Source organism: Panthera tigris, chromosome B2, assembly GCF_018350195.1.
Source record: "Panthera tigris isolate Pti1 chromosome B2, P.tigris_Pti1_mat1.1, whole genome shotgun sequence".
Lineage (NCBI taxonomy): Eukaryota > Metazoa > Chordata > Mammalia > Carnivora > Felidae > Panthera > Panthera tigris.
The window spans coordinates 105,452,193-105,478,226 of NC_056664.1; the positions used below are offsets into that span (position 1 = coordinate 105,452,193).

At 41.0% G+C, this 26,034-nt stretch overlaps 2 protein-coding genes across 8 annotated transcripts in view; both read left to right on the plus strand.

Annotated features, from left to right (window-relative positions):
* LOC102970014 (nephrocan-like) overlaps positions 1-2,230 on the plus strand; it is a 29,877-nt gene extending 27,647 nt beyond the window's left edge. For all 7 annotated transcript variants that reach the window (XM_042987071.1, XM_042987066.1, XM_015535955.2 and 4 more), the window contains one exon: positions 1,331-2,230. In XM_042987071.1, coding sequence (XP_042843005.1) covers positions 1,331-1,778 — 448 coding nt within the window. In that variant the 3' untranslated portion in view covers positions 1,779-2,230. The remainder of the gene's footprint in view (positions 1-1,330) is intronic.
* A 10,354-nt stretch (positions 2,231-12,584) lies between these two features.
* The window catches only part of NUS1 (NUS1 dehydrodolichyl diphosphate synthase subunit), a 30,385-nt gene continuing 16,935 nt past the window's right edge, over positions 12,585-26,034 (plus strand). Inside the window, exon 1 of the mRNA XM_042987075.1 lies at positions 12,585-13,139. Coding sequence (XP_042843009.1) covers positions 12,725-13,139 — 415 coding nt within the window. The 5' untranslated portion in view covers positions 12,585-12,724. The remainder of the gene's footprint in view (positions 13,140-26,034) is intronic.

Genomic DNA, 26,034 nt, shown 5'->3' on the forward strand with positions numbered 1-26,034 from the left:
GCTTTGCTTTTCTGTGGTTTGGTTTTTCTTTTAATTTATTTTGAGAGAGAGAGAGAGCTCATATGGGCTAGAGGTAGAGAGAGAGGGAGACACAGAATCTGAAGCAGGCTCCAGGCTCTGAGCTGTCAGCACAGAAACCGATACAGGATTTGAATTCACAAGCTATGAGATCATGACCTGAGCTGAAGTTGGACACTTAACCGACTGACCCACCAGGTGCCACACTTTGTCTGGGTTTTAAGGTGCAGATATTTTCCCCCAGTTTATAATTTATCTTCTGACTTTGCATATGTCTTTTGCTATACACAATTTCTTTTTTTTTAATTATGTTTAATGTCATTGATTCATTGATCTTTTATAGCTTCTGGATTTTCAAGCCATAGTTAGAAAAGCTTTCTCATAGAATTAGTACTTCAAAAATGATTTAAGTATATGATTTTTATTGTCACATAAGTTTATTATCTCTTAATTTACATATTAGGAGATATTAGTCTATCCTTTTTTTGCTGTTATAAGTATAATTAAATATGTGACAAACATGTTTGCAAATAAATCTGTTTGCTTCTGTTATCTCCTAGTTGAAAGGTATGACATTATTTAAATTTGATACATAGTACCAAATTGTTTCCAAAATGGTACCAATTTAAACTCCCACCAATAGAGTTTAAGTTCTTACCTTACAACCTCTTCAGCAGCAATAAATATAAAAATTTAAAACCAGGGTGCCTGGGTGACTCTGTTGGTTAAGCACCTGGGTCTTGATGATCTTTTGATTTTGGCTCAGGTCATGATCTTATGGTTTCATGAGTTTGAGCCCCACGTCGGGCTCCTCACTGTGGGTGCCCACCCTCTCTCTCAAAATAAATACACATTAAAAAAAAATTAACCAAAGCCATGTTCTAATTTCATACATAAAACATTGCATCACTTTTTCATTGCCTTTTATATTCATGAAGAACAACACTTTTTCATGTTTTTATTCAATACTTTTTTTCTCTTATAAATTATGGATTCGTGGCCTTTGCCACCTAAAAAATTGGGAACTTTTTTTCTTATCAATTTGTTTCTGTGATCCTATTTGACAACAAAAGAAATTAAAGAGTTTTATGGCTAGGAACCAGAAAACTCAGAGGGTTAGAAAACAAGACCTATGAGAAAGGGTTAAAGACCTATACATAAGACTTAATTTTTCAAAACAAGTCTTGTTTTCTAGCTTCAAACAGGACATGGTGGTACAGAAAAGGCTGGTGTTGCTCAGTCCGGGTTGCCTAGGTAGTTATGGAATGTTGATCATGGCTTCCTCTCACATCCTGTTTCCATACTTTTGCAGGCTTCCAGGGACCTTAGCCAGGCTGGACCTCAAAGGCAATGCCATCCAGGATATTACTGAGAGGGACCTCAAGGATCTGAAGCAGCTTCAGGTTCTAAACCTTAGGAATAACAAGATTTCTGCCTTAGACCTCAAAGCCTTGGAGGGGTTGCCTCGCCTCAGACATCTGTATCTGGATGGAAATCCGTGGAATTGTACCTGTAGTCTCATAAGAGCGAGGGAGATCCTGAAGGCCAAGGGCACAGATGTGAAGGGGGGACAATGTGCTGCACCAGCAGAACGACAAGGGGAAAGCTGGATGTCCTCCAAGAAGATCATGAGACAATGTGAGCATCAACTACATCTAACTGAGAAAAACAAAGAAACCAAAAAGAAATCAAAACCAGAAGAGCACTCCAGCATCAGAATCAACATGGATGATGATTATTATGATTATGAAATAGATTAAGTATGAGCTTTGCCTACAGGTTAGAAAAAAATTTTTTTCTAATAGACTTCATTTTAGAGCAATTTTAGGTTCATAGTGTAGTTGAGACCAAGATATAGAGAGTTCCCATATACCCCCTATCTCCACACATGTATAGACTCCCCCATTGCAAAATCCCACTTCAAAGTGGAACATTTATTACAATTGATGAACCTACATTGACACATCATCATCAACTGAAGTCCATAGTTTACGTGAGGGTTCACTCTTGGAGGCATACATTCTGGGGACCTGGACAAATGTATGACAACATGTGTCCATCATAAGAGTGGCAGAGTAGTTTCACTGACTTAAAAATGCTCTGTGCTCCAGATGAAGTTTTATAGCGTTCAATCTCTTAAGCAGAAATATACAATAAATTTAGATACGCAAGAGTCTTTTTTGTAAGTTTTTTTTTTTTTAAAAGAATGAAATCAGAGGGGCACCTGGGTGGCTCAGTCAGTTAAGCGTCTGACTTAGCTCAGGTCATGATCTCACGGTCCGTGAGTTCGAGCCCCGTGTGGGGCTCTGTGCTGAGGCTCAGAGCCTGTGCTCAGAGCCTGGAGCCTGCTTTGGATTCTGTGTCTCCCTCTCTTTCTGACCCTCCCCCATTCATGCTCTGTCTCTCTCTGTCTCAAAAATAAATAAACATTAAAAAAAAAATAAAAAAAAAAAAGAATGAAATCAGAGTTGAAGTAAATTGAGGTGGGGGGAGGAAAGGAGAAAGGGACAATGGTAAGAAGATATAAGATTCCTTCCACTTAAAAGGTAATTAGTGTTTTATACTGAAATCTACACAAATAATAATGCCAAATAAATTGCCATCTCACTAACTTCCTGCAAATAGAGTAGCTCATTTTTTCACATAAGATGTTGACTTTTGTATATGAAGCTGATGCCTGCAGGTCTACACTACTGGCTTTTGACTGTAAGCAATAGAGACATACTCCAACTCAAGCAAGCAAGAAAGTATTAGAAAGATTGGGAATAGCCCACAGAATCAAAGGAAAACTGAAGAATCTGGGAAGAACGGGGATCAGAACTGCTCCAGGGCCCCAGACAGAATGATGTAATGGAGAGGCCCTCAGCTTGTTCGAGGTTCTCTGTGCAGAATGAAGAGCTCTTGCTATTACCAGTGTTCGCTTCCCTCTTCTCAAGAGTCATATCCTCAGAAGGAGAGGCTAATTGGCTTAACTTGGGTCACATGTTCATCCCTGCTAAGGGACAGTAGGTCTTGTGGGACAGTCTTATCAAGACCAAAGGGAAACCAAAAAAAGGGAAAGATAAACTGGCACCTTAAATATTACAGATGTCCCTATAATGGCCTCCCTGAAAAGAGTTGTGTTTTGAGTTACAGTCTGTTTTCCCTGAGTTGACCACAATCCCACACTGCCTTCCTTTTGATGAACTGCATACTTTTGAGAATTGCCTGTCTGGTCACAGAGGTGTGACTATAGAATAATTTTTTCAATCAGTATTTTTTCTATCAATCTACTAGCAATCTTTTTCTATCAATCTACTTGTAAATAAAATCTACAGGCATATAAATCTGAAACCCCATCTAAATTGGCTCCTTTCCTAATTAGTAAGATTTACCTATTGCAGCATTTTACAAAGACTTCCATCAAAATGCTTCTAAAGGCAGAGAAAGGAAATAGTAGAGATTGAGTGGATGAGTAATATGCCCACCAGAAGCTTGAACTTTCACCAAAGTGTCATGTTTTAAAATTTTGTGCAGAATTTGTATTACTTGCTTTATGTCCACATTTTCTTCTCCCAAAATCTTTATGAAATTGACATTCCTTGGAAAAGAGCCCTATTTTTATTGTGGCTTCTAGAACTCCTTGGCATAGTGACAGGTTTCCCAACAACATAAAGCACAGAAGTACAGAAATAAAGGAACTCTTACGTGATTTTCCTTGTTATGGTGTGGGTTTCAACTCTTGTGATGTGTCTGACCTATAATTCTAAGAAAAACCAGTGATTTGTGATATGTAATAATATATAACCCCTACCATTGCCTGGGTATTAATAATCAGAATTTCCAAGCTATGAGGGCCTTGAGAAAGAATCTTAGCCTTTTACAGATGTGAGAGCCAGTCTCATAGGGGTGAAGTCACCGTCAGGTTCACAAACATAGAAACTGGCAGAACTAGGGGTGTGCCTGGGTGGCTCAGTCAGTTAAGCTTCTGAGATTTCGGCTCAGGTCATCATCTCATGGTTCTTGGGATTGAGCCCCGCATTGGGCTCTGAACTGACAGAGAGGAGCCTGCTTGGGATTCTCTCTCTCTCCCTCTCTCTCTGCCCCTCCCCCACTCTCTCCATCAAAATAAATAAATAAACTTAGAAAAAAGAAAGTGGGAGAACTGGAACTTGATTGCACCTGGGTTTTTTGTTTTTGTTTGTTTTGTTTTTTTACTTCCATTCAATACTCTTACTACAGAATTTGCTATAAGATTCACTTAGGACACACTTTACTCACAATGTCCAGAATAGTAAAATGTTCCATAAAGTATGTGTATTTATTTGCTCTGGTGGCCATAACAAAATACTATGGCTAGGTGGCTTAAACAACAGAAATTCATTTTCTCACAATTCTGGAGGTTTAGAAAGCCCAAGATTAAGATGTCATCAGGGTTGATTTCTAGTGAGGCCTCTCTTCCTACGTTGTAGACCACTGTCTTCTTGCTGTGTGCACACACATGGAAAAAGATCTTTCCTGTCTCTTCTTCTTGTAAGGATACTGGTCCTATTGGATTAGGGCCCCACCCTTAAGACCTCATTTAATGTTAATTATCTCCCTAAAAGTCCTATCTCCAAATCCAATCATATTGGGGGTTAGGGCTTAACATAAGGATCTTGGGGGACACAATTTAGTCCATAACAGTATATATATATATATATATATATACCTATTTACCTATACTATCTATCTCAGTTTGGGGTTCTTGATTAAGTTTATTGATATCTTTACAGAAAAAAGAAAAAGAAATAAGAAAAAGGAAAGAGTGGGGAGAACAAAGTAGAAAAGGATCAGGAAATTTTAAGGCCCAATTATTGCACATTTATACTTACGTAGAGATTTTTAAAAATCAGATATTTAGTGGCTAATCTGAGAAGACAGCTAGCGGGCAAGGTTGAGATATAAGGCAAGTGAAACTTAGAAAGAAGAGTGAAATATAGATTGTGAGATAATGCTTCATGATCCTGGAAGACAGGTGTAGGTTGAGTGTTTTGGATTTGGAGAAGGGGCAGTCATCCTGGGCACAAGGGTACATTTAATATCTGAAAAAAGGGATTACTTTGTGGTAGATAAGGAAAAGGGGAGATTAATGTCCAGAGACTAGTTTTTCCGCCACTGTTTCCTCATCTGTAAAATGGGGATTGTAGTATACCTCCTAGCATTCTTTTGAATTAAACCTATATGGAAGAAAAACATTTCCTTAATTGACCCCATAATTTGCAAATCCTCTTGTCTCTCCAAATGGAGACATTGTTCTATACCTCAGAGGCCAATCACACAGTAGCATATGCAAATGCCTCCCCCCCCCCCCCAACCGCCAAGGTTATGCAGTGGATAGCATGTGTCCATACTGAAGGCACTTTTCTTCTCTCACTGCTTTCCTTCTCCCTTTTCAAATCATGCCTGCTTAGACCTTCCAAGAGTCAGAACCAAGCCACTGCCTGGTCAATACTCTCCTACTGTGACTGTTCTCTTGGTAATACAAATCCTGGTTGAAGCCTTTAAATTGCCCCCTGCAAGGGCTTGATTGTTCTTTGATGAAAGACTAGTCTTCTACTCACCCTTGGAAAAGGGAGTGAGAAAAACGGAAATGAATAAATAGCTGAAATGAATGATCTGAAAAGAAGGCACTGAAGCTCCTTTCTAGAACATGCACATGGTCACATGCAAATGTACTACTTTTATCAGAGCTGATATTCTCATTCAGGAGCATACTTAGTTTCTACTTAGAAATACTCAGAATTTACCAACTTTGAAGAGTTTTTCCTCACAGACTTTATAACTTTCTGTTACACAATATGTGCAATAGCAAGAACTTTGGACTTGCCTTCTTGTGATGTGTAGGCTTTCTGTTAATGTCTTTGCAAAGGGGCTCACAAGGTTCAAATTTTCTGCTTTGTTGCACCTCTGAATCTCTTCCCTTACTTCATGGTTCATGGATGTTCTGGTTTTAGATGACAAAGATGTCTCTAAGGCCAATGCTCAGAAAACTCTCCTTTCTCTAAAGAAGTTCTTTTTTTTAATAGTTGTTCACTATGTCCCCTTATCAAATAATGCTCTGATATTGAGGCTGTAGCCAAAAATTCTGGTAAAACAACCATGCGGGGGTGGGGGTGGGGAAGGTTGGAAGAGGGTCGGTTGACATTTAATGCTTTCATCCCTTTTAATTTTTTCATTTCTTTTAAATACAGGTTATACAGATTTCACCAGCCCTGAGAAACAGAATAATCAGTATGTTTTTAAAGCTCTACTTTGCCAGAGGTCACGGTTCAGTTATATCACCCATCATTTAGTTAATTAGACATTTTGCTCTTAGCTGAATTTGCTTAAACAAATTTGCACACAAATGAAAAACTACTATCTTTACAAATCAACCAAAAACTCAATGTTTCTCCATCATATAATTGTGTAGTGAATGTTAAAACTTGGATTCTTGCCAGCTTATTAGTCTGAAACCTCAGGGAATGTGTAAAAGTGCTCCCAAAGCGCAATTTTGTAAGAATGAACTTCGTGGAACTTCCTGGTATCATTCCAGTAATAATAATGGATTATCTTAACAGTTTGATTTTGTAACATTACTAGCATCGTCTCTGAGCTCAAGGATTACCTTTATTCCAGATGGTATCTGTTTTTGACAGGGAAGAGCTCCAATGATGGATTTCTTTATGTTTTTCCTCTAAGGTAGAATACTGTTCCAATATTCTCTATAGGCTGTCACAAAACACTGTTTTTAGGAACCCAATACAGAGGATTTTATTTAATAGCCATTATTCAACTTCTAAAACTGTCACTGACCATTGCCTCTCAAGTATTTGCATCCCAGTCTATCTTGGTTTCATAAAATACCTAGTGTATCATCATTCCTTCCCACCTGCTCTCTCCCCACAACACAAACTCCCCACAGGCTGCCCCACCCAGTGTTGGATCATTGTTATTCAGACTTCTAGTACTCATTTCTGCTTTAGGATTAACTTATCAACCACTTTTTTTAAAAGAATCACAAATGCCAGGGCGCCTGGGTGGCTCAGTCGGTTAAGTGTCTGACTTCAGCTTAGGTCATGACCTCACGGCTTGTGGGTTCAAGCCCCGCATCAGGCTCTGTGCTGACAGCTCAGAGCCTGGAGCCTGCTTTGGATTCTGTGTCTCCCTCTCTCTCTGTCCCTCTCCCACTCGTGCTCTGTCTCTCTCTCTCTCAAAAATAAACAAACATTTAAAAAAATTAAAAAAAAAAGAATCACAAATGCCACTGAAAATAAAACTGTCTGACAGACAATAAAGGTCCATGTATTACATGAAAAGTAATCCATGATAATTCTTCCCTTGGAAATGTGATGGAATTTCAAAATGGGATTCCTGTGTTAAAGGTTATGTGTATTTTTAATTATAATCGATAATATCAGATCATTTTACAAATATTACCTCCTCCAAATGTATCAACTCATCAGCAATGTTTTTAGATACCTGTTTCTGCCTGGTCATCATCATTTACCCTCAGTCTTTACTTTTTGCCCAACTGATGAATGAAAAAACAGTACCTCATTGTTTTGATTTTCACTTTACTGACTACTTGTGAGGTTGAGCATATTTTTATATGTTTGTTAGCCTTTGCATTTCCTCTTCTGTTGGTGATCTGTTCACTGTGCCCATTTTATTTTTTAATATGTATTTATTTTCAAGAGAGAGTGAGAGATCAAGCAGGGGAGGGGCAGATAGAGAAGGAGACACATAACGTGAAGCAAGCTCCAGGCTCTGAGCTATCAGCACAGAGCCCAATGTGGGGCTTGAACCATGAACCGCAAGATCATGACCTGAGCCAAAGTCAGATGCTGAACCCACCGAGCCACCCAGGCACTCCAGGTTGGTCAACTTTTAAGGTAAATGACCTAAGAGTACATATTTGTACAATTCATGCACAAATGAATGTGGCCGTGTTCTAATAACTTTTTAAAAACTCATAGTTGACTTATAGTTTATGATTCACCATGTAAGGAGCTTGGAAGTTGTCAATCTGTTGCAACCACAAATAAAAAAGCTGAATGAACTGAAAATCAACAACTCTTTTTTGATCCAGAAGAGAAAGTGAGATCCCAATTAGAGAGCCAGGTGAATGCAGAGAATCACAGGAGCAGAAAGCCCTGAGCAGAGGCCTCTGCAGGAACCTGTGCTATGGCAGAAAAATCTGACCTGTGATGGATAATTGCTAGAGGCTCAGAGTGGACAAGTCTGAGAATTAAAAGCTCTGGAGGGGCTGGCAGACACAGGAGGTCCCCCACACTTAGGTAAGCTTCACCTTCAGGAACTCAACCAGGTTCTCCAGTGAATATTAGGGGGAAAAAAATCTCCTCATGCTTCTGACAGCAGGAGGAGAAAAAGAGCCATTTTGAAAAATGCCAGAGCATTCTGTTCTTCTTAACAGGGGTACTCTCAAGAGAAACTATTTTACCACAGTCTAAATTATTGGGGTTTTATCCAATCTAGGGGGAAGGGAAATACCCAACGCCAGCCCTGTCTAGTCATCCTGGCCCACATAAGACGGGGGGTGGATTAGGGAACTGAAAAATACTTGCGAGTTCACAGACCAGAGGCACAAGGCTCACTAAAAGACTGAGATCTGATCATAGGATTGCAGAACGCTTCCCACCCTCTGCACCTTGACACCACATTACTAAAGGACTGTTCCTTCCACCCAGTACATCATGTCCAATCACCAAATAAAAATTACAAGGCATTCTAAATGGCAAACAAAAACAAAAACAAAAACCCAAAAAACAGTTTGAAGAGAGAGAGCAAGCATCAGAACCTGACTGAGATATAACGAGGATGTCGAGGTGACATATCAAAATGTCATACACTTGGAATCACAGCATGCTTGTCCCCATAATGTTTGAGACTTACCATATTTCTGAGGCTGTAGAATTCTTTCTGCATTTATCTGTCCCTGGTAGAACTTGGGTGGTGGGAATTATGCTTAAGAAGTTCAAAATTTATATTACACTTTATTTATATGAACACCTAGCATTCCTAAAAGTGCCACATTCATTGCTTTTTTTCTTTTTTTTTGCAAGTGACAAAATTAGAAATTCTTTTTTTTTTTAATTTTTTTTTTTAACGTTTATTTATCTTTGGGACAGAGAGAGACAGAGCATGAATGGGGGAGGGGCAGAGAGAGAGGGAGACACAGAATCGAAGCAGGCTCCAGGCTCTGAGCCATCAGCCCAGAGCCCGACACAGGGCTCGAACTCACGGACTGCAAGATCGTGACCTGAGCTGAAGTCGGACGCCCAACCGACTGAGCCACCCAGGTGCCCCAGAAATTCTTTAGAAAAGAGACAAGTCCTTAAGCTTTGGATTGAATGGATATACATAATAAGATAATATGTTTTCCTATTGTTCCAGAATTGTGGCAGAAAACAACAGGCATCAAATCAAACCTCCTACTTTTTTATTTTTAATTTTTTTCAGCTTATTTATTTTAAGAGAGACTGAGACAGTGCGTGCAGGGGAGGGGCAGAGAAAGAGGGAGAGAGAGACTCCCAAGCAGATGCTGCACCGCAGTGCAGAGCCAGACGCAGAGCTCGCACTCACAAAAATGAGATCACGACCTGAGCCGAAACCAAGAGTCGGATGCTCAACCAACCGAGCCACCCTGGTGCCCCCAAATCCAGCTCCTTCTAAGGGCAGAGAGGTAGCTGGAATTTGACACTTCCATTCTCAGCCTACTGAAAGATGGCAAAGAAGAAAAGGGGGGAGCCCCTGCCTATCTCCTTTCAGGAGGCTGAACATTTTGAAGTCAAGAGACCTGTTACCCTACCTACGGTTACTCTTGGAGGAAAAAAACAAACAATTGAGGACAGGAGGCAGGGTCTGCATGTTGGGGGTGGTGGTGGTGGGATACTGTCAGACAGAAATGGAGCTAGAACCCCTTTGCTTAAGTTTGCAATTCAAGGAAGTACAAAAGTTGCAGCCTGCATGTGCCTGCAGACCTGAGAGCTGACCATGGAGAGATGAGACTGATGCCTCTAGTCTTGCCAGAAGTGGCAAACATTGGGGCGTAGAGGTAAGTAGAACAGAGAAATGTAGCCGTGTGTGTGTGTGTGTGTGTGTGTGTGTGTGTGTGTAGGGGGCTGTCCCTTGGAATACACAGCCAAATTTCAGAAGGATGCTGGTGCCTGAAGAGCTTCCTTAGCAGAGCATCCCGTAGTCACATAAATGGCAATGGCTAGTGAGGAAGAAGACTGCAGGCTTTCCTGGTCACCACCTTTCCTCTCTCCCTCCTCTTTGTCCATCACCAGACAGAGGGACCAGAGAGATGTAGAAGGGAGTGAAGGGCGTGCCTGGTGCTTAGCCCTTACTTCCCCTGGCTGAACTGCCAAAGGGAGAAAAACTTTGACATGGACATGAGATTCCAGTTTCTTTTTTCAACGTTTATTTTTGAGAGACAGAGAGAGAGAGAGACAGAGCATGAGCAGGGGAGGGGCAGAGAGAGAGGAAGACATAGAATCTGAAGCTGGCTACAGGCTCTGAGCTGTCAGCACAGAGTCCGATATGGGGCTTGAACCCATGAACAGGTTCGAATTCACGAATCATGAGATCATGACCTGAGCCGAAGTCGGACGCTTAACCGACTGAGCCACCCAGGTGCCCCTCCAGTTTCAAAATAAAGTGAAGTGATGGGAGCCTGGATGGTTCAGTCGGTTGTGTCCCACTTCATCTCAGGTCATGATCTCACGGCTTGTGAGTTTGAGCCCCGTGTCGGGCTCTGTACTGACAGCTCAGAGCCTGGAGCCTGCTTTGGATTCTGTCTCTCTCTCTCTCTCTCCAAAATAAATGAACATTAAAACTCTCAAACATCTCTTAAAAATAAATAAATAAAATGAAGTGAGTCTTGGACAATGAGACTAGTCCAAAAAGTGACAATGACTGAAACACTAAGGTATGTGGCCAAGAAGTTAACAGATGTTTCCCGTGGGAAAAAGGGCTTGAGAGAACAAAGACTAGGTAGGCATTACAAAAACGCAATTATTTTATACATGCTATATGCAACATGCAATATTATATATATAAATATATATCTATATTTTTATATATATTTATATATATATTCACATTGAACAACCCAGGTTTAGCTGTGCAGGTTCACTCCTACTGGATTTTTTTTTGATACATTTTTTTGATAAATGTATTTTCTCTTCTTTATGATTTTCTTAATAACATTTTCTTTTTCTCTAGCTTACTTTATTATGAGAATAAGGGATATGATACATATAACATACAAAATATGTGTTAATCCAGTGTTTGTACTACTGGTAGGGCTTCTGGTCAACAGTATGCTGTTAATAGGTTTTGGGGGAGTCAAAAGTTATATGAGGATTTTTGACTGAGGGGAGGGGAGTTTTGGCAGCCTAACCCACTATATTCCTCAAGGGTAAACTGAATATGAAAATGGAAAGTGTAATAAGTAGAGCCATGAAATTTGCAAAAGTGGTGAGATTTACAAGGAAGAAATGACTTCAGGCTAGGAGATCAAGAGAATTTTCACTGAGGACGTGGCCTGTACGATGATGCTCGGGAAATGGGTTGGGGCTCGGGCAACACCTACTTGGGAAACAGGGATTAAGGAGAAGGCAAGAGAGCAAAGGGGGCAAAAAAGGTACAGAACTCCTGCAGGTACGGAATTGGCCTGGAGGAATACTTTGTGGTCCAGATGGGCTGGAACAGGAGCCTGTGTGAAGGGGATGATGTCACTGCATGGGCAATTTCCACCAGAGAGAGGTGGTTACTCAGGTCGCTCATGCTGGTAGTCGGCGATCGCGTGCTGAACGAACAAAACAATAAACTGACTGGATTGCCAGGCCGTGGAACCCCCTTTTCTGTATTAAGCAATGGACAGCCAGTAAAGATTCCACTTAGAGGGGGAGGACATGGGCAGAACTATGTTTCAAGAGCACTCCTAAAGATCCTCATTCACATTTTGGGAAGAATTAGCCTCAGGTACAAGGTTTGACTAAAGAACAGGAGCAGGACCTCCGTAAGGCGCACGCTTCTGTCTTCCGTACCCCTCCTTTCCAGGACCCTCGTTGACCCCCAACATCAGCACTTGCTGAAGGCTACCTTCTGTTCCTAGGTTCTTTCTGGCGTTTGCGATGTAATGTAATCCAGTTGGGCCACTTTTATCCCTTAGAAACCGTTTCTGGCGGGGCCGTGCGAGGAGACAGGCAGTAGAAGACGCCCAAGGCCTCGAGGGACGCGGAGTGCCTGAGGTGGCCCATTCCAACCTTGAAGACAAGTGCCTTTCTGTCGAGTCCTGCGGGCAAGGGTTGGCGGCGTCTGTTCCTCGTTCTCCACACGACTAGGGGGCGCCCTCGGTCCCCAACCCGCTTAGTTCCCAGGAGCTCGCTCTCCTTCGCGGCGTCTGGTTAGGCCACATCCTCGGACTCAGAAGTCGCGTCAGAGTTCCGCATCGACCAATCAGAACTGTCCATGTACTAGTGGGGGCGGGGCTGCCGAGGCAGGAGGAAGATGGCGGCGGGGGCGAGGTGAGGTGTTGGCAGTGGAAAGGGGTTCAGGCGTGGGGGGCGGGGGAACGTGGAGTGATGGCCCGCGCCGGCCGCAGGGCTGGATAAGAAGCCGTCGCACCGCGGGTGTGGGAGGGCGGGAGGAGAGGGCGCCTGGACGCCACGGGAGTATGACGGGGCTGTACGAGTTGGTGTGGCGGGTGCTGCACGCTCTGCTCTGCCTGCACCGCACGCTCACCTCCTGGCTCCGCGTTCGGTTCGGCACCTGGAACTGGATCTGGCGGCGCTGCTGCCGCGCCGCCTCTGCCGCGGTCCTAGCGCCGCTCGGCTTCACGCTCCGCAAGCCCCCGGCTGTCGGCAGGAACCGCCGTCACCACCGGCATCCGCGAGGGAGGCCGGGCCCGGCCGCCGCCCACCCCCGGCTGCGCTGGCGCGCGGACGGCCGTTCCCTGGAGAAGCTGCCAGTGCACATGGGCTTGGTGGTCACCGAAGAGGAGCAGGAGCCCAGCTTCACGGACATCGCGAGCCTCGTGGTGTGGTGTATGGCTGTGGGCATCTCCTACATTAGCGTCTACGACCACCAAGGTGAGGTCCGGCGCGGGTAGGGGGACCCGGGCGTCTCCGACCGGGGGGGGGGGGGGGACCGCACATCCGGCAGGTGTATCCGCGGCGCGCCGCGCACCGCAGCGCTCCCTGCTCTTCCAGTTGCCCCATCCCACGGCCCTTCAGGGCAAATTACGGTGCTAGCGCTTTCGAGGAAGGGAGATAAGCTTTATTGAACACAAACACCAACATCTGAGCTTCTCCACGTATTTGCCCTCCGCCCCAACCTTTTTTGTTGTTTGTGTTTTTTACTACACTGTTTCTTCAGAGAGATTCAAGGCACTGCTCTTAAATCATTGCTAGTCTGTGAAGGCGCATAAGCTGAGTGGTTGGGGGCAGGTAGCGTTTGAACTGGGCTTACAAAAAGTATGTGAGAGTCTGGATAGGCAAAATGAAAATAGTCACGTGTGTCTTCAGAGGTCTGGGATAGTGTGCAATCCTTGATCCTTAGTGGCTAACACAGTACTTGATATAGTAATTGCCGTTTTTTAAGGTTCGATTGAGGGAATGCATTTAACCATGGGGAATTTTTTAAGTACGAGAATTCACCATTTATTGGGTGGCTACAAACCTTAAGCACTGTGCTAATAAACACATTCCTTGTAATCTTACTTTTAACTCCATGGATTCTCAGGTTTAGGGGAGTAGATACATAAGTAACTTGTTGGTGAATAGCAAGAAGTGTTGGGAGTAAGTAACCACGATGAGAACGGGGGAGAGGAATTCTGAATTGGAGGAATTTGAGAAGTTCATGCAGAGGAAATGGGCTTTCCTTTGGACTGAAATGATGACTAGGAGGTCAGGTTGAGGAAGGCTCTAAATGGCAGGTTTGGATTTCAGTCAGATCCTGAAAGTAGTGTCATTTCCTTTCCTTAGATATAAAGATGTGACGATAACAATGATTTAGGTGTATGGGTATGAAGGAAAGAAAACTAACGTTTTCTTCTCTGTTCAGTAACGTAAATTACTGGTATGCTCCACAGAGGCTACGGTTTGATTTTTTTTTTTTTTTTCCTTTAAATCTTTGTCACATAGGCAGGTGTAAGTGCAGGGTTTTGTCCGAAAGGGTACGTCAAGGTCAGACAGGAACTCTTGCAGGGTATTAGAGTAATCTTTGACTGACCTGTCACCTTCCGTGCAGTCAGCAAGGAATATAGTGACTCAGTAGTCTGTCATTATCAACTGATGATATAACCTGTAGGGTAAAGTTTAATAGGGGCTGACATTTTATGGAACTTGCCAAAGAACTGAGCAGACCAATAGAAATACAGGACTGTTAGGAAGCAACCCAGTCTTTGCTTAAACCAATGCAACAGAAACACTGTGTGGGGAAAGAAACAAGTGAAGCAGAAATGGAAATCAGTTAAAGCCATTAAACAATAGGGTGAATTAACTTATAAGTGAATCCCTTATATACAGGTGATTCTTTTAAAGCAAGTACCTTTACGTTCTAGTAGGAAATGCAGATGTATATAGCTACATAGTTTAACTTGGTGACTGTGCCTACAGATTGTAATATTGCAACACTTTCTTCTTCTGATAATTCCTGTTCTTGAATTGCTGATATGGTTCAGAAATATCTTGTGCCATATTTGCTAAAAGAAAAGTGATTGTTGATGAACAGGGAGAAGTCAAGCTAACCAGGTATTGACTGAAAACCTGAAGGAGTTTTAAGGTCATTTCCAGGGAATTGACATAGGGCACTTTGTGCCCAACTGTAAAAGCAGTTTTAATTATTTTTAAGGGGATAATTTCATTGTTTGAAACAAGAGACTTTTTTTTTTAATTTTTTTTTTAATGTTTTATTTATTTTTGAGACAGAGAGAGACAGAGCATGAATGGGGGAGGGTCAGAGAGAGAGGGAGACACAGAATCTGAAGCAGGCTCCAGGCTCTGAGCTGTCAGCACAGAGCCCGATGCAGGGCTTGAACTCACGGACCATGAGATCATGACCTGAGCTGAAGTCGGACGCTCAACCAACTGAGCCACCCAGGCGCCCCTGAAACAAGAGACTTTTGACGTACCCATTCTTGGTGTTCATTCATTCATTCAACAGTGACAGTTGGCTGTCTATTAACTATCAGGTATTCGTTTGGGCATGGGGTACACCAGTGCACAAAACAGACAAAAATCCCTATGCTCATGGAACTTACGCTTTAGTGGAAGCCTGACAAATATTATATAAGAGTAAAAGAGTGGTAAATTAGATCATAAGTGAAATGAGGAAAAATGAAACAGGGAATGGGAATGTTGAAAGGCAATGGTGGGGTGCAGCGTTAAGTAGGGTGGGCAAGGAAAGCCTCGTTGACTTTTGAGTATTGACCTGAAAGAGGTGAGGAAACGACCTGTGGATATGTGAGAAAAGTTGTCCTTTTCAGGGGAGGTATAGCTGCTTACGCTTTATTTAGTTTTCCCAAACAAACTTTTATTTAAACCCATCTCTTTATAAGTTAAAAAAAGTCCCATTGACATATTCACAAATGCCACATCTATTGAGTACCTTATGGTGTGAAGCACTGAGATACAAAGGGATACAAGAACTTGTGTTTCTTAAGAAAGTTAAAGTATCTCAAGGATGTCTACTAAAAATTAATACAAGCTAATATATAAATGCTAAGTGAGTGGCAGAGACTTTATTTAAGGAAAGAAAAATCCCTGCAAAGCAGGGTCACCCCCATATGCCCCTGATAAGGAAGGAGGTGACACTTGAGCTAGGCTTTGCCAAAGTAGGTAGAATTTGGATTAGCACGAACAGCAGTGTTCTCTCTCCCTCCCTGCTCTGTATGTGACTAGGGAATTCCCTTTTGGTGGCATTCCTACCAGACAAGCCTTAACAACGGTGCTGAGGACTGTGGGGAGCCGTAAATATAAGCAAGTTCTTATAAAGAAAACTTGAGAAATGAGGTAGGGTGAAGGTTTCCGTGACTGTTCCAGTTATTTACCCCGGGGCATAGTGTTTTAAAACAACAGCTTATATGTTGACTCAATTCAGTTGGTCATTTCTTTTTGGGGGTTGGTCACTCATAAGGTTGTGGTCAGATAGTGGCCAGGACATAAAAATTTCTTGTCATGAGTCTGATACCTGGTTCGTAATGGCTGGAATCGATGAGGGCAGGTTGGTCATCTGTCTTCACACAGTCTTTCTACCTGACGTGCTTAGGCTTCCTCATTAACAGTGGCCTCAGGGTAGTCAGATGATAGAGTTGGCTTCTCCCAGAAAAAGTTCTCAAAGACCTAGCCAAAGGCCAAAGCTTACACGGTTTCTTTGACTTAGCTTAGGAAACCATGCAGTGTTACTTTTGCTGTACTCTCTTGGTTTGAGACATCACAGGTCTGGCCCAAATCAAGAAAATGGTGAAATAGACTTTACCTCTCATTGAGAAAATAGCTTATCCAGAAAGGTGCAAGGGAGACAAGTGTGGGAAGGATGGGGGTCAGGCAGGGGGATCGATGGCAGGGATCTCGGAGACGAGCTACTGTACCTCCTTACATCTTTCCCTGTCCTGTACCCTGTCACTTAAGAATTGGAGTTTACGTAAGTATTCATTCTAATTAATTATAATTGAATCTAGATTATATTTTATTCTTGGACTTAAAAAACCCCTTGATATTTACTTTGGTTTGATTGCCAGCAAACTGAACTTTTTATTTTCATTTACCTGCCATATTTCTTGATTGTAATAATTTCTGCCAGTAATTCTTTCACATATTAGAAATTGGAGTTGTTTTCTCAGGATTTCTTAAGCCCAGAATTCTAGTAAAGAGGTTCGCCCAATTTGTCTCCATGATTATAATTGAAGAAATGACCATAATTGGGATGGCACAAAACCTGGAGTTCAGGGACTTTTGGTATTACCACCTTAGGGGTGTTGTGCTGGCCTGGATCTCACTTGAAGTATGCTGGGTTCCACATTATCTGGGTATGTATTATTCATCTTCAATGATGAAGCCTGTTCTTCAGCCCAGTTATATTGGTGCCATGTTGGGGACCTAGCTGTAGGGCAGTATTTTTCAAAATGTGGCCTGTGGACCATGTGAGAAGGAGTTTCTGGGAATACTTGTAAAAACTACAGATTCAACACAATTATTGATCAGACTGAATTAGGGGAGTGGGACCTGAGCATCTCTTTTTACCCAACTGCCTATATACTGCCTTTGTGCCTTGAAGTTTGACCCTAACACAAATTGAGGGATACTCTGCTGCTTGCCTTGCTTCAAAGTATTCATTCTTCATGTTCCTTGTCATGAATGAGGAAATCTGGGTAGGGTTTTAGTATTGCTCGTTATAAATTGGAGTGATCTAGGATAAGACATTGCCTTCCGTGTGAGGATCCAGCAACAAGCAAACAGAAATCTTTCATGATGCTCTTTCTAGTGTTACTTCCGTAGTTGTATTAACAACTACTAATGTGTAGTACACATTAGTGTACTAGGTGTCTTCTGAAATTAGTTTTGGGTACAGATTTCTCACACTGGCATTAAAAATGTCTGTCCAGTGTACTCACAGCTTCCCTAACCTACTTCTCACATTTTATATACCTTTTGCCTCATCCACATTTAGGTTACTTGATGTTCCCCTCCCCGGAATGGCTCTTCTCCTTTTCCTGACAAATGGCTGTCTCCCTGTCAGAAGGCTGTCATTGATCCTTGTAAGTCTATCCTGTCAACTCTCTTGACTGTAAGTCTCTCTTGACTGTTCCATTCCTAATCTTGCTCTTTTCTTGAATCTCCTCAGAACTTTGCATCTTGAAAGGTATTTGGATTTTCTAAAATAGTAATCATGTATATGTGCCTCAATTTTCTTACTAGATTTAAGCTCCCCAGATACTGTCCATCCTTCTCATCTTTGCTTCTCCTACAGCGTGTAGGTAGCTTGGTGTTCTCCGTGTAATTTGTTTCTGAGCACAAGTACCCAGGAACCTTAGAATAATGGAAGGAAACGAACATAGTTTCCCCTAGTTACATATTTGGCACACTGACGGAGATGCTGTTGGGAAGCATGGTCTTACTAAATACTTCTTCTTCTCCTTATGTTGAAATACAGAGTTGGAAGGAGGGTTGAAAATCCAGTTGTACTGTGATTACATGTTGACACAACGAGCAGTACAAACTAGGCTACTTGTCTTCCCTCATGTGGAAACTCATGGAAGGCAACATCTGTTCCTAATCTTCACCTTTGTGTAGTTCACATCTTGTACATAATTTCACATATATCCTAGCATCCTGGAACGTCTTCTTCATTTTGTGCCAGAGAGTTAGCTACCTGTCAAAAGGCTATCATCAATTCTTGTAACGTCCGTTCTATTACTTCCTAGGTAACCTCTTGACTTATTATTCCATCCCCAGTTTTGCTGACTTTGAAAAGCTTTATTCTGCTTTTGGCAACTTTTGAAATGACCTTCTCTTGAGTACCCTTCTGGTTAACCATAGTACTGGATCTATTTATGAAAATAAACCTTTACTTAATGGGAATAATTAGTCTTTGTTGAATTCTTTCTGTGCAAAGAAGTCCGTTAAACCCTTAGCAGTTTTACAAATTAAGAAACTGAGACTGAGAAAGCTAAGAACCTTTATCTGGTAAGGAACAGGTCTAGAATTTGAACTAAATCTTATTCCAAAGCTTTTATACTTAACCATTTTGCTATACTGACTTACACTCCTAAGAGAATGGGACTACAATAGTCACTTTTAGTACTGTTCCTAATTATGTTAGGTCATCTGAAAGCCTCGGTAAAGTGGTTCTTATCTACAGGTGATAGAAATGATTTGTAACATAATATGAAGGCAAATAGAATTTTCTTCCTACCACTAATATAAACGTTCATCCTGTGACTGATAGGACACTTTTTTTATTTTTTTTTAATTTTTAAAAAAATTTTTCATTTTTTTGAGAGAGAGAGAAAGAGACAGAGCACAAATAGGGGAGGGGCAGAAAGAGAGGGAAATAGAATCTGAAGCAGGCTCCAGTCTCCGAGCTGTCAGCACAGAGCCCAACGCGGGGCTTGAACCCACAAACCGCGAGATCATGACCTGAGCCAAAGTCAGACGCCCAACCGACTGAGCCACCCAGGCGCCCCATAGGACGCTTTTTTAATCAACTAAATGTAATATCATGGTATTCCTGCTCTGTACTGAACTGTTTCTTTGTCAGGTGAGCAGAGTCTGTGAAGATACTCTCATTTTTAAAATGTGTACCCAGGGGCTGAGAGAGGCCACATGGCTTGTTAATTTTACACATCTATCCTGCTGAAGAGCTGGGACTTGAAACACAACACTCGTTCCATTATGCTGTGCCACCATCACACACATACCTTCCCTGCTACAACACGCTGATTCCTAATCCTGGGGCTCTCTCTTGAAATAAAACTGTTTAATGGTGTATAAGATTTATTTTTTTTAGGACTGCTTGAGTCATATAAAATTTTAATGGTAGTTTTTTTTTTCTTAATTTTAAATAATTGCTCCATAAGTATTATATTTTCTTCACTGAAGATTGCCTCTGATAGTGTTGTAAATGGATTGTTAGAGAAATTAAATGAAGGTAGCCACTAGGTAACTTACTTAAGTGTCTAGTTTAAAAGGAAAAAAGGTAGGCCATTTTGAAGGACAGGCATTTATTTTTAAAGAAGTATTACATTAATTCCATAGCTGATGAGATGCTTTATAACTAGGAGAGATTGTTTTAGTGTTTATCTCACTTTTCTGTCTTCCCTTCCTGTAGCCTTATAAATACTTGATGTTAGTTATATCTTAAAGTCTGTTTCTGTAGAAAGGAGGGAATAACCATGGTAAAAATTCTAATTTCAGTTAATTTTTTTTTAATGTTTGTGTATTTTGGGGGGAGAGAGGCAGAGAGAGAAGGAGACACAGAATCTGGAGCAGGCTCCAGGCCTTCAGCTGTCAGCACAAAGCCTGATATGGGGCTTGAACTCATGAACCACAAGATCATGACCCGAGCTGAAGTCAGATGCTCAACTGACTGAGCCACCTAATGCCCTGTAATTTCATATTTAAAAGAAAATATGTTAAATATGTGCTTTAAAAGTCTCATTTTATGGAATTGATTATTCATTTCACATAAATTTTAGAAGAAGCAGGATTTAAGGAATAGAGATAAGATTTGCTGACTGAATATTTGTCTAATTAAACTCCTTACTTGGTTTCCTGAATTTGAAAAAAGTATGTATGTCATGGGTGTATTAGCCAGTTAACGTGTACATGAGTTGAGTGAAAGAGTAGACTATATTGAAACCTATAATTCTAAAATGTCATTTTGATTGGTATAGTAAAGATTTCAAAGGACTCCAGTAAGGTACCTGAATATAGCATATAATCGAATGGGTGGATAGAGCATGCTTAATTCGCCTCTCTTTGAAACGTACGTATGCTTGGATTTCTTCCTGTCTTGCTATATGTTCCTTCTGAGCCTCGTTTTTTTCACTTCTAAATTTTGGGGGGTCCTAGAGTATTGTGCTGCATATATGCCTTTGTCCTTCTGTTGTTCTTGCTATCTCCTAGGTCAAGGGTCAACAACTTTTTCTTAAAGGGCCAGCTAGTAAATATTTTAGGTTAGTGGGTTATGGGTTTCTGTTAAAACTACTCAACTCTGCCAATGAGGCCAAAAAGCAGCCATAAAAGAATGGATGTGGCTGTGTTCCCATAGCAGTAGTTTGCTGACTCCTGTCCCAGATGATTTCTCTAACCTTATCATTTTAAAAGTCCTTTAAATGCTCATACCCAGATTTGTATCTCCAGTCCTTATCTCTCCCATAATTCCAGATTCCATATCTAATTCACTGCCTAACAGATTTACTTTTATTAGGCATCTCAGGTACTTAACATGTCCAAACCATGTCTTGAATTTCACTCTCCTCAGACCTCTCTCACAGTTTTTCCCATCTTAAAACATACTAGTAAGTGCTCAAGCTAAAAACTTAGATGTCTTCTGTGAGTCTCTTACATTACATTCCACCTATAATCTACCAACAGGCCTCCCTGGCCCTACTTCTAGAATATGTTCCAAATTGGATACTTGTTTTGGTTTTTCATTGTAGCCACCTCAGTTTGAGTTATCATTATCTTTCACCTGGATTATTGCTGTAGCCACCTGATTGGTCTTCGTTTATATTCTGGCCCCTGTATAATCCATTCTTTACTCACCAGCAAAGTGATCTTTCTTGATAACATCATTTAAGCTCTGAGTAAAACCTTCCAACGGCTTCCGTTGTACTTGGAATGTTTTCTCAGCTCATTACCAAGGCCCACAGACCCCTTTGTATTACCCCTTTGCCTGGCCTCATATGATGGCCTTCATTCCACTTAATTTCTATGTTCACCAATTATATTGGCAATATATTTTCTTTTCCTTGAATATGATGAAAACCTAAATGCTGAAAGAATATGCAATAGCTCTAGTAGTAATCTTAATCCTGGGAGTATTAATTTTTATATTTTGAGAGCTGGAACGAATCAGCAAAGGCTTTTCTGTTAAATAATGCAATTGTTGTAATAATCATGAGATTAGCACCAAGGAAGAATACATGTTATATAAATGGAAAAAGCAGGATATAAAATTGCATAATCATATAGGCCAGTATTATACATGGGTGGGAACAAAGACTAGGAATAGGAAACACTAAAAACTGGAAGTGTTATGGTGATGAGGTTAGGGAATATTCAGTTTAGGATGAATGGTTACCTTATTGTCTAAATGTTGAGCATCTTAAGTAGTTTTTAATACTAGAATTCAAAATAGATATTTCTTAGAATATGAGAAGTTTACATTTGGCCCCCAAAGTGTGTAGCTAATGTTTGTCAAGAAATACTAAAAACATTGTAGTCTTTCTGAGGTCCAATTTTTCTGGCATAATATTTTATTTATTTTTTTACAGAAATTGTAGATGTTTGTGTGTGTGTGTGTGCATGTGCGTGTTTTAAAAGATAGTTCTTTTATATATATTATACACACACACACACACACACACACATACAGTTTACACTTAGGAAATTGAGAATACATGAGGTATAGTTGTAGAGCAACAAAATATAAAATTCTTGAAATCATTATTGCAAACTCTTATGTTTTCTTTTTCCTTTTAATAAAACTTTTTTTAATGTTTATTTGTTTTTGAGAGAGAGAGAGAGAGAGAGGAGCGTGAGCAGGGGAGGGGCAGAGAGAGAGGGAGACACAGAATCCTAAGCAAGATCCAGGCTCTGAGCTGTCAGCACAGAGTCCGACACGGGGCTCAAACTCACAAATGTGAGATCATGACCTGAGCTGAAGTTGGACACTTAACTGACTGAGCCACCCAGGTACCCCAAACTTATTTTTTCTTAATTCAAATAATTGTCAGCCCTGTGAAACCTCCTTAAGAGTCTTTTCAAAAAGGGCTCTGGTTTTAGTTTTTTCAAAAGATACTGCTTATTTGTAAAAAGGCCAGTTTTATATATTTAATAGAGTTCAACTTTTAGGGAGGGGAATTCAGAATTTAATGGGTGTATTAGTAAAGTGGGTTTAGCATCATTTGTTTATCAATGTTAGAAATAGTTACTGACCTGAATAATTAGAATCCAGGAGACCTGGATTCCAGGCCAAAATCTTAGACTCTTGGCCAAGGACAGTTGCTTGACCTTTTTGGGTCTCTTTCCTCATCTGTGAAAGGATGGTTTAAAATAATTATTTCAGCTTATTACTGTATAATTCTGTAAATTACGATTTTCTGAAAAATGTATTTACAAATGTTTTTCCCTTAGGTCAGTTATTTCTGAGCGAATGTAGTCTCAACTTCCTTTTACATAAAATGACTTTTGTCACAGTTTCTTTTATTACACCATTTTGGCGTTAGTTTAGATTCTGTGAAGGCAAACAAGATGAAATGTGATATGAGAAAAAGAGCTCTGCAAGTATGAATACTTGCCTAATACCATACTATGATATTAGTGGAGGAATTGCCTATCAGAGACAAAGGCACTCATATCTTTCTGCATTTCTTGTGTATCGTGAGAAGTATGTATGTGTAGACTTTGAATCCTGAAGAAAATTTTAAGATGATAGTATTGCCTATGGGTAAGTGAGATAGGCAGCATAGCATATAATCAGATTTCTGGAAGGGGCAAGCGTGAGTGATCAGAAATCATCTTGCTGATACTCTGTTTTATCTATACACTTCTCAGAAACTATACTTGTGCATTTAATTTCTCCATCCAAATTAGCTGAGACAAAGGTTGTGTTTAAAATAACTTTATGAACTTCTTTATGAAAGATACTTTGTAACTGTGGCTCTGTGTATTCTTCCTTTTTAACAGAATTTCTGCCTGTATGCAATAAGGAAGTGCCTGTTTTTATTGTGAGAGGTTCCTGGAAACTTCTTAAAAATTCCACTTAGTGACCTATCCATTTAGGTTTTGTTGTTAGGTGGCACTTTGTGCACTGATTAATTCAGTTTATTAAATAAACATTGAACTCCTGCTATGTGGAAGGTACCTTAGGGGAAAAGAAATGAGTAAGCCACAAGTTCACAAGGAAGACTACAGTTCAGTAGGGGGATTAAGCTGTAATTATGGTACAAAGTAGAATCTCGTTTATTATGGAGTTTGAACAAAATGTGTGTATTTGGAGGAGGTAAGGGTGAGTCAGAGGAGGAATGGGGCATATCTGGCTGGGGGATTGGGAAGAGTCTCTTAAGAGTAAGTGACATTTTAGCTGGTCTGTGAAGAGTTTGTAGGTGTGGGGCTGGGGAGGTAACATAAAGGATGGAGGTTAGGCTCATGTCATATGTTTTGAGGGGAATATACGACAGTTCTAATTTGCTGGGGACAGAGTACTACAGAGAAATAAATTCATTTGTTTCATAAACATTATTTCCACCCACCAAGTGTGGAAGCGTAGGCTGGAATCTTAATGCTGATCTGAGCAGTTTGTTCTTAGTATATTAAGCATTTTGGGAGCCATTGAAGATCCTAAATTGGAATATGTCAGGATTAAAGATGAACCCAAAGATTAATCTGGTTGTCAATCTAGTGATACATGCTAGAAGGGGCAAGAAGACCCATTGGAAGATCATGTGATTGTAATATTTTAATGAAAAAGAAAAACTTGAAACAGTTGGGGACAATAGACAAATGGAAATGGATAGGGGAAATATTGCTGGGTTTAGCATGTTAATAGGGCATTGGAAGTGGTAGTGAAAATACTAGAGTGGAGAAGATGTTTGGGTGACTGGGCAGGTAGTGATGCCTTTATTAGAAATAGAACAACATGGGGCAACTGGATGGCTCAATTGGTTAAGTGTCTGACTTCGGCTCAGGTCATGATTTCATGGTTCCTGGATTTGAGCCCTGCATTGGGCTCTCTGCTGTTAGCACAGAGCCTGCTTCAGATCCCTTGTCCCCTTCTCTCTCTGCTCCTTCCCCACTTACATCACTTACATGCACACATAAACTCTCTCTCTCTCTCTCTCTCTCTCTCTCTCTCTCAAAAATAAACTTTAAAAAAAAAGGAACTCAAACAACAAAAAAGGCTGGTTTTTTTTTTCTTTTTAATTATATAGTTTTACCCCAATTACCATTTTAAATCCCCTGTTGTCCTATCACCCTTATACATTCACTGTTGTCATATAGCCTATTCCCTTCCAAGCTTGGTTCCTAAGTGCGTATAAATTTTACAGTTATGGTACTGCTCCATTTTTTTGGTAAACTAGATATAGGGGTACCTGGGTGGCTCAGTTGGTTAAGCATCTGAGTTTGGTTCAGGTCTTGATTTCACAGTTCATGGGTTTGAGCCCTGCGTCAGGCTCTGTGCTGATAGCTCAGAGCCTGGAGCCTGTTTCTGATTCTGTGTCTCCCTCTCTTTCTGCCCTTCCCCTGCTTGCGCTCTGTGTCTCTCTCAAAAATAAACATTTAAGAAAATTAAAAAAAAAAAAACTTGATATAAGTGTTTGAGAGCTAGTTTTATTTAAAAAAATTTTTTAAGTTTGTTTGTTATTTTGAGAGAGGGAGAGAGACAGTATGAGCAGGGGAGGGGCAGAGAGAGAGGGAGAGAGAGAGAATCGCAGCAAGCTCTGCATTGTCAGCACGAGACCAGAGCTGGGGTTCGAATTCATGAACTGTGAGATCATGATCTGAGCCGAAGTCGGACACTTAATCAACTGAGCCACCCAGGCTCCCTGAGAACTAGCTTTAAGAGATCAGCTGCTATGTTTTTTAGGTATGTTTCAGATGCTTACAGAACTTCTGGGTAGAATGAACTGGAATTTTCTTTTTTTTTTTTTAATGTTTATTTATTTTTGAGAGAGGAAGAGACAGAGCATGAGCAGGGGAGGGGCAGAGAGAGAGGAAGACAGAATCCAAAGCAGGCTCCAGCTGTCAGCACAGAAGCGGGGCTGGAACTCACGAACCGTGAGATCATGACCTGAACTGAAGTAGAAGGCTTAACAAACTGAGCCACCCAGGCGCCCCTGAACTGGAATTATTAAATGCTGATCCTTGTTTTTACTTAAAATTTTAATGTTTTGTTCATCATGGGATGTTTTTGCATTAAGTTGTTGAAGATAATGCGTTATTCTTTATCTTAGAGTTTTTTGATGCCAACTTAAGTTTTGCTTCACTTATCTCACCCTTGTCCTGGCCCTGAGTGGTTTTAAAGTCCCATGAGTGACTAGACTCAGAGAAAGAGGAGCACATGGACAGAAGGAGAAGGCTGAGATAGCAACTCTAGGAGTAATCTTCCAGTTAGAAGTGGGAAGAGGGAAAGGATTCAGTGCAAAGGGAGAAGGGGCCATTCAAGGCGCAGGCTGGGAGTAGAACCAAGAAAGGGAGTTTAGACAAGTTGTGGTAAGGATGGAATTTTGAGAATGGAGCAGCTTGGTCATTAATGGTA